The 12,185-nt window shown below is 32.9% G+C and overlaps 1 protein-coding gene and 1 long non-coding RNA gene across 3 annotated transcripts; both read right to left on the bottom strand.

Annotated features, from left to right (window-relative positions):
• Window positions 1-697: 697 nt before the first annotated feature.
• LOC145090734 (uncharacterized) lies at window positions 698-1,834 on the bottom strand. The gene is made up of 2 exons (XR_013701738.1): window positions 1,607-1,834; window positions 698-1,003 (listed from the first exon to the last, which is right to left on the bottom strand). It is a non-coding gene; the product is annotated as an uncharacterized LOC145090734 (long non-coding RNA).
• A 719-nt stretch (window positions 1,835-2,553) lies between these two features.
• Window positions 2,554-5,675, bottom strand: LOC145069211 (uncharacterized). 2 transcript variants are annotated; one of them, XR_013689371.1, is made up of 14 exons: window positions 5,601-5,675; window positions 5,387-5,501; window positions 5,191-5,301; window positions 5,045-5,121; window positions 4,902-4,968; window positions 4,768-4,833; window positions 4,456-4,563; window positions 4,231-4,361; window positions 4,062-4,128; window positions 3,925-3,980; window positions 3,697-3,790; window positions 3,553-3,623; window positions 2,871-3,479; window positions 2,554-2,782 (listed from the first exon to the last, which is right to left on the bottom strand). XR_013689371.1 is itself a non-coding variant. In XM_079016165.1 (13 exons), the coding sequence occupies exons 2-13, from the start codon at window positions 5,456-5,458 to the stop codon at window positions 2,924-2,926; spliced, it is 1,476 nt and encodes a 491-aa protein (XP_078872291.1). In that variant the 5' UTR covers window positions 5,459-5,501; window positions 5,601-5,675; the 3' UTR covers window positions 2,554-2,923. The 2 variants fall into 2 exon arrangements, 1 of the variants encoding a protein (XP_078872291.1); XM_079016165.1 differs by having other exon boundaries at window positions 2,554-3,479.
• Window positions 5,676-12,185: the final 6,510 nt, after the last annotated feature.

Genomic DNA, 12,185 nt, shown 5'->3' with positions numbered 1-12,185 from the left:
AAATAAATTATTTTGCAAAAAAAAAAAAAATAAAATAAAATAAGGATTAAATGTATACAAAAATATTAAGGACTAAATGTGTACAAAATGAGAAATATATTACCCTATTAAGACATTTTAACGGTTAACCTAAAATAACCGGTCATAAGGACTGAATATGTACAGTTTAACAAGTTGAAGGGGTAAATATGAACAAAAAATAAACTCAATGACCAAATGTGTACAAATCGAAGAATATATTACCTTTTTAAGTCATTATCCTTAAATTAAAAGTAGACATTTTTTGTAAAATTATATTATTTTATTTTCTCTAAAGAGTTATATTTTTGCCTTTTTACATAAAATCTGAACAAGCCAGAATACCGAATTATATATATATATTAATTACCAAAATTGGTTTGTGAGGAGTATCACTATTCATTTCAACTTCTATTTTTATCCGTGGATTATGCTTCGTGTCCTTTTCTTTGTCTATGATGTTGCCGCCATTTATATTTCTTTTTTCTATTTCCAAATCCAAGTTTACTAAAACCAAATCATGTTATATATTGACAATCATTCATTATTAAATGTAAAAGACAAAACTGCAAATTTGGTCTTTGTGGTTTGCAAAAATCTTTGGATAAGGTCCAAAAAGTTTCCAGCTTGCACAGAAGGTCCAAAATCAAGAGTTTTCTGGGTTTTTGGTCCAAAAAACTTTGAAATTACCTATTTAACCTTTAAATTCCAGTTTTGTATTTTCTTTTCTTGTTTATTTTAATACTTTATGAAATAAAAATAAAAAAACAAAAAAGATAGCACTCCACCCCTACTGGTACCCTCTCTCTCTCTCTCTCTCTCTCATCCTAAGACCAAAAAACCTAACTACTCCATCATCTTCTTCCCACAGGTCTATCATCTTCTCACCATCTTCTCTCCATGGACACACCACCCGCAACCTCATATTTGTTACAGTTCACCGATAAGCAAACCCCCTTGACATCATAATTCCCACCTTCGACCACTGTAATCATAAACACGAGCTGCAAATCAGAAAGAAATCATACACAAGTTCATTTTTCTTCAATCGGGTTTACACCATTTTTGACTTTCTCGAGTGTGTGTGTGTGTGTGTTTCAATTTTTCAATGTGTGTATTGAACCCAGATGTCAAAACTTCGATTACTTGTGGAAATTTGCTTTGATTGTCCTTTCTTCTTAAGAGCCCTAATTTCTTTGATGTGTGTGTGTGTGTGTGTGTTTGTATGGACTCTCGAGGACCACAAGTTGACTATACGTGTTCCACCCCCAATCAACCCTACCAAGGATGGGTAAAAAGATGAAGAACAGATGTATTACTTCCCCAATCAGTTAACAGCCAATACCAAGAACAAAGGTTTGATTCTTTTTGTTGGAAGTGTTAATTGACGATTGAAATAAAGAAACCCCCAAAAAAATGAGAGATTTATAGGTCTATGTAAAGAAGATGATGAACAAGGGAGACTTCTCCCCATTTTTTTTACTAGGCCTCAGTCTAGAATGAAAAGGGAATGTGCCCGATTGTTGCTTGATTTCAACATTATTGCATGATTTATCCATTGTTGCTCGATTTAAACATCCCATCTCACCTTTTCAGTGCAAGAAATCATGAAAATGGTGTCTGCAAATCTAGATCTCTACTTGATATTATTACTCATGAAAGCAAGCTGCTAGAGGTTTTGAGATTGCTCAATCTCTTCATTTCAAAGAGAACAAGAGTACTTAGGGAGAATAATCAACGGAGAGAGAGAGAGAGAGAGAGAGAGAGAGAGAGAGAGAGAGAGAGAGAGAGAGAGAGAGAGAGAGAGAGAGAGAGAGAGAGCCAACTTAATTCCTTTTTGTATTAATATTTATAAAATAAAAATATAAAAAATACAAAAAAGAAATTTAAAGGCCAAAACAGTCAATTCAAGTGCTTCATGGACCAAAAATACAAGAATTTCTTAAGTTTAGGACCAAAAACCCAGAAAACTCTTGATTTTCGACCTCCTGTGCAAGCCGGGAACATTTTGGACCTTATCCAAAGATTTTTGCAAACCATAAGGACCAAATTTGGACCAAATTTGTAGTTTTGTCAATGTAAAACAATAGTTTTATGGAAATAGCCATTTAGGTTCTCGTCGTAGAAGATTTTCATATTTATAATCTTTTCCCCTCAATTAATTTTTATTTAACAGTTTTCACCCCTCATAATTTTAAAGTTAAATTATTTGTATTTTATACATTACGATTTGATCCCCTATTATATTTTAAAGTTACACTTTGACCCCTTACATATTTTTTAATAATCTTTTTTTTTATCAATTTATTTATGATACAATTTCAAGTCTTATTTTTGTCCGTCTCCTACGTACATAATTATTTGTATCCAAGTTTTATTTTTATACTTTTATGCTCCACTTTATATGGTTTAATCGTCTCTGTGGTATGTATGGTATCGATCTGCATTTTTGAACATACTGAGACTTCTGCAGCATCGCGCGGACGGTCAAACCCTAGTTTCATTTTACAACACTAAACGAATGATGTTCTTTTGCTATATAATATATTGAAAACATTTCATTTACATATTATTCAGAACAAATGCACACTTGGCAATAATTAATCTGAAAACTCAAAACTTTAAGCCTGACTATATATATAACAAACAAAATGAAAATGAATTTCTTTTAATATCTGATGTAAAATGTTAAGGTATACCTTGTGTATGTATGTTATTCACAAGCTTTGCATTCCTTAATTACTTTCAAAGCTAGCACCCTCCCCTGTGCGCTTATCGAAATCAACAGAGATGCTAATTAATTAATTAATTAATTAACATGCATACATATCTTCAAAAGTATTTCAACTTACCAGGGGCTATTTTGTCATTTTTACCGACAAAAAGTCCTCATCTATCAAATCATTTAGTTGGTCGACATCTCTTTCTCAATTCTTGAGGTCGGTTTTGGCATTTCCTCATTAGAGTCTAGAGACTCCAAGTCATCACCTAACGAAAACTGAGATGTTTCACCGGATTCTTGATCTGTCAAGGGTATTTTTGGTATTTCATCGCTAGAGTCTAACGTAAGGCGTTCTTGATCACTTTTTACTGTTGATTTTTGGTGTAAGGTTTCGTCGTCAAAGACCAAAGCGGGATTTGATGCATCTTTTTCAGTGTGATACTCAAATGTTTTTCCTTCATTGGTTGAAAAAGGAGAGTTTTCTGGGGAGGCGCCTAAGGGTATATATGGTTTTTGTCTAGGAGACTTGATTAACAATTTCTGAGCAAAAATGGATTTAAAATCTGGCATGACACGTATAGGAGGTGGAACCATAACTCCTTCAGGACCTCCTGTTGATGGGGTGTGCTCACCTTCGGTTACTTTCTCAATACTTAGATTTGGTCTTTTTATGATTTTGAAGTCGATTTTTAACTTTTCAATTGCTTCTAATAACTCCGTGATCACTTCAACACCTTTCCTGACAACATATGATTGGAATTAATCATTAATTAACAATATCCTAAGGTAGGATTCACCTAATTTTATCTTACTTAGAAGGATCATCGATTGTAGTGTAGAAATGGTCCTTAATGCTTTCTACTGCATCAAAGATGTTTATAACCTGCACCAGTTAACTCGTAAAGATGAGCATCATTGATATTAAAAGTGACAACTTTAATCGCGTATATATATACCTTGACTTCTGCATCAAGATATTCCTGCTCAACATTTTCCCTTTTCTTGATATCTTGCAAGAACTCCTCATCTGGATCGATTATTTTCCGAAACCTACCACACAACAAAACTCTAAGCACAATATAATATTTCTTTTAAACAATTCTTCCTCCAATCTACTTCCACTGAAATTGCAATTTCTAGAACATATTTCTAATGGACAAAGGAAGTATAATGTAGTAATGTACCCTTTCAAGCTCTCCTCAAGTTTCCTCACATTGGCAATAGCAGGTGGCAGTTGATCCTGATAAGATATAAAGTTACCAATGCAATGAGATGAAATTATTTACTGAATATAGTCAATATCTAATAAGATTCAAAGTACCTTGTAAGCAGATAAGAAACTAATAGTTGTATTTACAAAATATACTTCATGATCCTGCAATTGATCACTTCAACATGCCAGAATATATTATCATAAGCACAAAGTTAATCAGATAATAAATGATTGAATAAGAGAATTTATATCATTCAATATTAATAATTTGACATACTTGACCAGTTTGTCCCTTTCTTCCACATATGAGGACTGGAAAGCCCAAGTAGCTTCTAGAAAGTTAACAAATGCATGACAAGTATCTGCTTCTGCTCTATATGAAACAATTGTATTTGAGAGTTCGTCTTCCTATATTAATAATAATAATATCATTAATATAAGCATATCTAGATGAGTAGAAGAGAATATCCTAAATGTGATATATAAGAAAAGCAGATCTGACCTTTTCCTTTAAGAGTAGAATAAAATCATTGTTATCTTCATCAAACTGGAACCTTTCTTCCCTGGCATGTTGGAGACGAGCATATGCAACAGACAATGTGCTATTAACCTAAAATGGAAATCTAATCAGACAAAACATTGTGATAATGATGCTTATTTTTTTTCTTCATAATGACTCAACTACATATTAAAAGGGAATGTGTATTTCAAAAAATAGATTCAAAATTATAGAGAATGTTGTCAGAATGCTGTTATTAGGTGATGTGATAAAAATAATGACTTTGAGGAACTCATTGAGCAAGAAGGAGATTACCTCTCTCAATTCAGCTTCAATTTTGTCTCTTTGCTTTTCAAGCTCACTAATTTCAGCTCCCAACTCCTGAAAAATGTGCTAATCTTCAAATTAAGATTAAAAAATATAAGTAAACTTCCAAAATGCCATCAAACCTTCTCAATTTGGCTGACTTCATTGCTTCTAGCTACACGAAAAGTAAGGGCTTCGTTTTTCTCTTCCCTACCAACACATCAAGAAAAATACAGTTGTATAAATTAAATACAAAGTCAAAAGAAATGATAAAATAATTAGTTACCTCTGCTCCAAAATTCGCTTTTCTGTTTTGGAGGCCGAGTTATGAAGAGATTCTACTAGAACTTTTAATATATCAACCTGCACAATAATTACACAATCATACAAAATATAATCAATTAAACATTTAATAAACTAGATGAACCATACTTTCTGAGCATGAGTCTCTATTGTATCCCCGTATCTCAACAATCGTTTCTTCAGTAAAAGTGACTCCAATCTGCAGCACAACTGAATATGTGTAACAGGTTCTTCTATTTCCTGCATCAGAAAAGGTGTATTTTTTTCACATATGGTTTCCTTCTATTAGGGTTTATTGCTTTATTGATTTCATCAACAACTTAACCATTAATGATCCAGTGCTTGTTGCCTCAGAAGAATTCTCAGTGGCTTCATGTGCAGATTGTTGGCATTTCATGCTATTCAATCGTTGATGTATTTGTGAGATTTCAAAATCTATTCTGAGGGCAGATCACACAACAAAGAATAGATATAAAATTAGGTTAAAAACAAGAAATTCAGCAGATTTTTTTACAGTTTTAGACTCTTGCCTCACCTACCATGCTATGTCACCAGTTTCTTTAAGCCCAGTGATTGCAGTTTGAGCAAACTGAAGTAATTCTTCCCTTCTTACCTGAAACAAGTTGTGGGGCATACAAAAGTCAACCCTGTAGATTCTCCAAAGTCAAAAGTTTTGAAGTGATGATATTATTATTATTAATTACCAGCATTTCAACATCATAAAGTGAGAATGCTTTTGCCAGATCTTGAATATTTTTCACAACTACATCATGGACTTCCCTCCCTCCTGCTAGACACAACCTACACAAAATGAAGAAAAATAAGAACATGAAAAAGGAACAAAAGAAAATAATCAGAATAATGAGAGAATTGTTACCCGAATATTTCGTGAATTAACAAAATTTCCTCCTCATTTGGTGCTCCAAGAATCTGATTCAGACAAAAGAGTGAACCTGCGGTTAAACTCCATGAATCAGCAAATACAAAACAATTGATATGGTGTTGACATAAAATTTAACTACCATATGCAAAGCATTACTTAGAAATCAACAAAATACAACAATCATCCCTATACATATGCAAACATACTATTAGAATTTTGAATTAAAATCTTTGCAAATGATTTAGTATTGTTGTATTTTGTTGATTTTAATTAATATACTATGCAAATAGTTTGGTAATGTGAGTTTGTGACATTAAACCAAAGTGTTAATCAGATGAAACAAGTATACAATGACTAGGTATGTATAAAAATAAGCAGTGACATAAGTGGGACAAATTGGAAAATATGTTGCTATTTTATGACCTTATCCCACATTTAAATTAGCACGATTTAAAATTTGTAAAAGAGTGATGGCATAGATCAACAATATAATTGAATAAATCAAAGAGTTTGTAGTTCCACTCCATAGCTTCAGCTACCAAAATTAAGGGACTTTAGGGTGTTTTTCTTGTATTTTGTTAGAATTCTGATGTGAAAGTTTTCTAGGAACATGAAGGCACCACAAGAAGCCTTCTCTAAAACCATCATTGAATTGTCTAGCTAAAAGTGCATCATGAATGAACACAATAAAGAGAAAAAGATAAACCATACATTTCATCAATAAACTGTACATAAAAACAATAATAATACTAGTTGGTTGTTTTCATGGACTTATACTTACCATAGACACTGTCATGCCTTCAAGAGCTTGACTCTGAAGAAAAACATCACGGAAATTCATAGGTGAGCTACCAAGATCAGGGTCATAATACAGAATCTGTTAAAAGAGGAAAGAAATAAAATGATAGATATGTCCATCAAGAAAATAAATAGATGATACTGATGATATCAATACTGTTCTGGTAAAAAAATCTAACAAACCAATGGAAGACTGTGTTCAAACAAACTTTGTTCACATACAAAATCACACAAATACAAATCCTGTTTCCTCACTTACCATAGTTGATTTTCCAGGGGTAACATTCTTATCACTTGGTGAACTAGGATCCTCAGAACTTTTCCCATCAATCTCAACAAGACTTCCATCTAGTTTCTCAAATTCTCTTAGAGAAACTAACCACCTTCTTAGCAACTGAACTCTATCTTCCCCTTTACAGGAAACAGAAGCTTCTTCAAGCCTTCTAGCTGCTTCACTAAAGCTTTTCATGTTCCGAGAAGCCTGAGTTTTGATAATGAACATTGTTATATACTTTCATGAAGTGATCATTCAAACTATTGGGGGAAAATATATCTAGACATAATACAATTTTTATGAGCACCAACTATCAATAGCCACAATGTAAAGTTTGTAGAACGTTTAACTCAAGTGCTTTCATGGTGCTTAGAGTGATGCCTAGAGGATTATCAGATGTTAGAATCGAATTGCATCTACTTTCCAGAAATTCTATTCAAATGCAACCGTTAAGATGCCTATGACAACAATCAGATTCACGCAGTTCATTTATTAATAGAGATTTGGAGTTGCTTACGCCTGAAAACAACAAATGTTCCTCTGAATTTTTATGTTTCTATCAAAAAGGTATATTTACGTATAAGAAACACAACAAATTCATTACAGCATGCACGAGTGTCTAAGGAAGAGGAAATAGGTCAGTAGGTACAATGCGATCTTGAAATATTCTGGCGGCACCGGAAACAGAATAGCCGGCGTGTTGGACGAAGGAATCGGCGTAAGTACGGACAGCGGCTTTTAATATGGCGCCGCCGGGTACTTCGGCAGCTTTGTTCATCGCCGATCTTATCCATGACATCAACACGACCTTCTACCACCTCAATCAAAATGCGAAGGAGAAAATACAGCAATTTTGGTGGATTAACAGGAGGATGACGGAAGAGAATGGCGGAATTTCTTTTTGTCGATTAAAAAACGGGAAAAATGTTTGGGAATTTTGTTTAACGTTTTGTACGTTCGTACGGCTCGTTTGCCTGCAATTTCGCTTTCATTTGATTAATTGACCGATTTGCCACTCCGCATTACCAACGTCCAACGGCCAGGCCATTCAAAACTCGGAAAATTTGGGATCATGGGATCACAAAGATTAAAACGTATTTTTTTCATAACCGACTGATTCTCGTTCCTCTCATAAATAGTATAGACTATAGAGTACAATAAATGAATATGCTAGACCCGAATACAACAGTGGGCCGATGGCCCGATACAATAGAAGGCCGATGAATATACATACGCTCTGGCCGTTTGAACTAAGACCGGTAATTCTCGATACGACCTGTAACACAACACGAAATAAACGGGTTTGGGTTGAGTTTTTTAACCCGTCAACTCGTCAACCCGCCAACCTGTTTATTAAACGGGTTATATATGGGTTTCTTAAAAAATAAACGGGTTAACCCACCAACCCGTTTATATTTTTAATAAAAAAATATATTTTATTTTTAAATGTATTTATGTATCAAGTATTAATATTTAATAAGTATTATATAATATATATACCATTGATTCATAGACCACTTGAATTATCTATGTTTGTATTAATGTTTAGTTTGAACAGGTTTCTATGAATATTTTTAATTTTCATTTGGATGTTTACGACTTAAGTGTTTAAAATTTGGATATGTTTGCATCAACCATCAAGAATTTAACAATGTTTAATTGTCAATTTTATTTATGAAATCTGACCCACGAACCCGTCAACCTATGAACCCGTATAAATAAATGGGTTGGCGGGTCATATATAGGTTTATGTTCCAAACCCGCCAACCCATGACATGTATATTTAAATGGTTCGTGTTTGGGTTGACATATTTTGACCCACCAACCCGCCAACCCGAACACGTTGTCAGGCCTAGTTTGAGCTAGAGGAAAACGCTTAAACTGGAATAAAATTATTTGAATAAGGACAATAGGCCTTTTGAAGATGTCGATAATCGACATACTGATATCTCGAGGGGAAAAGAAGCACGCAAATGTGGCCGAGAGTGACTTTCTCACGTACAAAGTGAATGTCTAACTCAATGACGTGTTTCGTTCTTTGATGTTAAACTGGTTTACCAACATATATGTGGTGCTAATATTGTTACAATAGGCAATGCCGCAATGGTGGCGGTTTTAGGAGTGAAACAGAGCTCACAAGGAAGATTTTGTAGCCAAGATGTTTTGGCAACGGTGTTGGACATTTTGTTTCGACATTTGAGCGGGAGACTATGTGTGTTATCGTGTAAAGACCACGACTCAAGGTTATCACATATATTAATACATAGTAGCAGAAAGTTAAGTGTTGCATAACAGCAGGACATCCACCCCAATCAGCATCGTAGTAAGTTGTGAGGTTTGTCAAGGGAGATGCATATAGTTGGAGGCCATGGTATATAGTCCCACAAGCATAGCACTTTAATGCATGAAAGTCTGGGTTCCTGGGGGTCATGCATGTAGAGGCGGACTTGTTACACAACAAAGGAAAGGTTGGAGCGTATAAATGTTAAGTACTATAATGTTCACGTAAGACGATAGTACAATTTCGAATAAAAAACAGGGTTCTAAGTGGCATCTAGCTTTGAGTTGGAGTCGGTCGGAGTCTTGAAGGATTGCACTTAAGCACGTTTGTGTGCTCGCCTATCTCAGTTGCATATTTTAGTTTAGATAGAAACAGTCATTTAGATGACCATGTAACAGATATATCGAGAAAATAGTTTAGATAATCGTCGAAAATTCATGACTTAATAATTCAATAATGCGTTGTACACTACAAGAATCGACCTATATGGCAACGATAGCAGCTTTTAACCCTATGTCGACGACAAACCGTCTACGTAGAGAAGTAGATACGCAAGATCATTGCTTCAATTCGTCAAAAAGTAAAGAAAGATGTGTCAATTTTTTATGTAAGTAAAACCGAGGTTGAGAACATATGTGACATATTTGTAACACTCGTGAATTCGGTTAGATGTTTTAATATTTAAGAGGATGGAATATTCAATTAAATGTAACGATTAATTATTATCAAATAATTAAATATAGTAATTATAATATTTTATGGGTCTAATTAATATCTAAATTAATATAAAAAGGGTGTATTTGAAATCAAATTATTTAAGGGTGTTAAATGATATGAGTAGGGATAAGTAAGGATGAGCATTTGGACCAGACCGGATCGGACCGGACCGGCTCTTGGACCGAACCGGTTTCGAAGAATATTGTGGACCGTGGACCGGAACGGATGAGACTTATTGAGTCTAGGTCCGGGTTATCCATTTCTTGGACCCTTTTGGACCTGTACAACTTTACATGCATATGGTACAACTTCTTAAAACGTGTTTTTTGATTTGATACAACTCGTTAAAACGAATATGTTGTCAGGTTTGATACATTACAACTTGTTAAAATGAATACTTTTTTAGGTTTGATACAGCACAACTCGTAAAAATGAATATGTTTCCATTTCTTGTGCCATTTGGACCGTTCAAACTTTGATTGTTTATACTTTATACCATTTGTTTGAAGAATTGTAACTCATTGAATATAACACCAAAAACAACAAAATTATAGTCTAAACTCATCTAGGAACTCTAAATTACACGTTGGAAAAAACTTTATGTCTATTTGACTTAAAACAAATAAGATATGTTTGTTTAAAAAATTTTATAGATTACAAAAGTTTAAATTTCTTGTTGAAAAGCTGAAATATTTAAGCTTTGATATCTCATTTTTGAAGGATTGTAACTCATTGAATATAACACCATAAACAACAAAATTATAGTCTAAACTCATCTAGGAACTCTAAATTACACGTTGGAAAAAACTTTATGTCTATTTGACTTAAAACAAATAAGATATGTTTGTTTAAAGAATTTTATAGATTACAAAAGTTTAAATTTCTTGTTGAAAAGTTGAAATATTTAAGCTTTGATATCTCATCTTTGAAGGATTGTAACTTATCGAATATAACACCAAAAACAACAAAATTATAGTCTAAAATCATCTACGAATTCTAAATTGCACGTTGTAAAAAACGAATGATAATCTAACTTAAAACGAATAAAATATACTTGTTTAAAGAATTTCACAGAATACAAAAGTTTAAATTTCTTGTTGAAAATTAGAAATATTTCAGCTTTGATATCTCATCTTTGAAAGATTTTAAGTTATTGAATATAACACCAAAAACAACAAAATTATAGTCAAAAATCATCTACAAACTCTAAATTACACGTTGGAAAAAATCACATGTCAATACGACTTAAAACAAATAAGTATGCATGTTTAAAGAATTTCATAGAATATAACTTTTTTTAAAAATGAACCGGTCCAAAACCGGTTTTTATCCGGAATCGGCTGGACTGGACCAGTTTTGCTCAAATCCTATAACCGCGAACCGGCCCGGAGGTCCAAAAAAACGATCCTATCCACAAGTCCAAATGTTCACCCCTAGTTATAAGTAGCAATTAGGCCTTCTTAAACATAAAAATATCATATTTATCCAACTTAATTTCTTAATATTGTATTTACCCTTTATAACCTTTAAAATATCATATTTGCCCAAATATTTTTTTCAATGTTTTTAATAATTTATAATCATTTTTTATATTTTAGAATTATTATAATATTTAAAAGTTTTAACCATATTATACATACGTCTATAATAATGTAACATCTATTTTTAAATTGTTGGAATGTCGCTCTCTTGACAAACAAAACATTTTCATCTGCTGCCATCTACATGGAATGTATGCATTGATTGTTTAGCTTTTGTTGTTGAATATTGTGATTTTGTAGATGAATGATAGTTTATATATTATCATTGATATTTTGTTGTTTAAAAATGGTATACATGATATTCTGATATTTAAGAAGAGTATATATGATATTTTGATGTTTAAGGACATAGACAATATTTTTAAATTTTATGAAAGATAAATATGATATTTTGATGTTTAATAAGAGTATATACGAATGTTGAGGGGATGAATGTACTAAATAGACAAACATTTTAAGAATAGGATAGATTATATCAATAGAACTTTTCATAGGGACCAAAAATGTAAAGTTGGTATTTGAATTAGATTTGCATACAAGAATTACGGATTTACGGGATTTCTTCTGATCCTCACCCTGATACGTACGCAATCCGTATCCTTCCCCTATATATACAACCCTCCATGTATA

Source organism: Lactuca serriola, chromosome 1 (genome assembly GCF_051521515.1).
Source record: "Lactuca serriola cultivar US96UC23 chromosome 1, Lser_US96UC23_V15, whole genome shotgun sequence".
NCBI classification, from domain to species: Eukaryota; Viridiplantae; Streptophyta; class Magnoliopsida; order Asterales; family Asteraceae; genus Lactuca; species Lactuca serriola.
This window is presented reverse-complemented; position numbering and strand designations above follow the sequence as displayed.

Bases quoted from the DNA above. Each gene is read 5' to 3' on its own strand.
- LOC145069211 (XM_079016165.1), bottom strand. From the start codon at position 5,458: ATGAAATGCCAACAATCTGCACATGAAGCCACTGAGAATTCTTCTGAG. The intron at 5,302-5,386 runs GTTAAGTTGTTG...TTTCTGATGCAG, and splicing joins CAAGCACTGGATCATTAATG to GAAATAGAAGAACCTGTTAC. The intron at 3,624-3,696 runs GTATATATATAC...TAACTGGTGCAG, and splicing joins ATCTTGATGCAGAAGTCAAG to GTTATAAACATCTTTGATGC.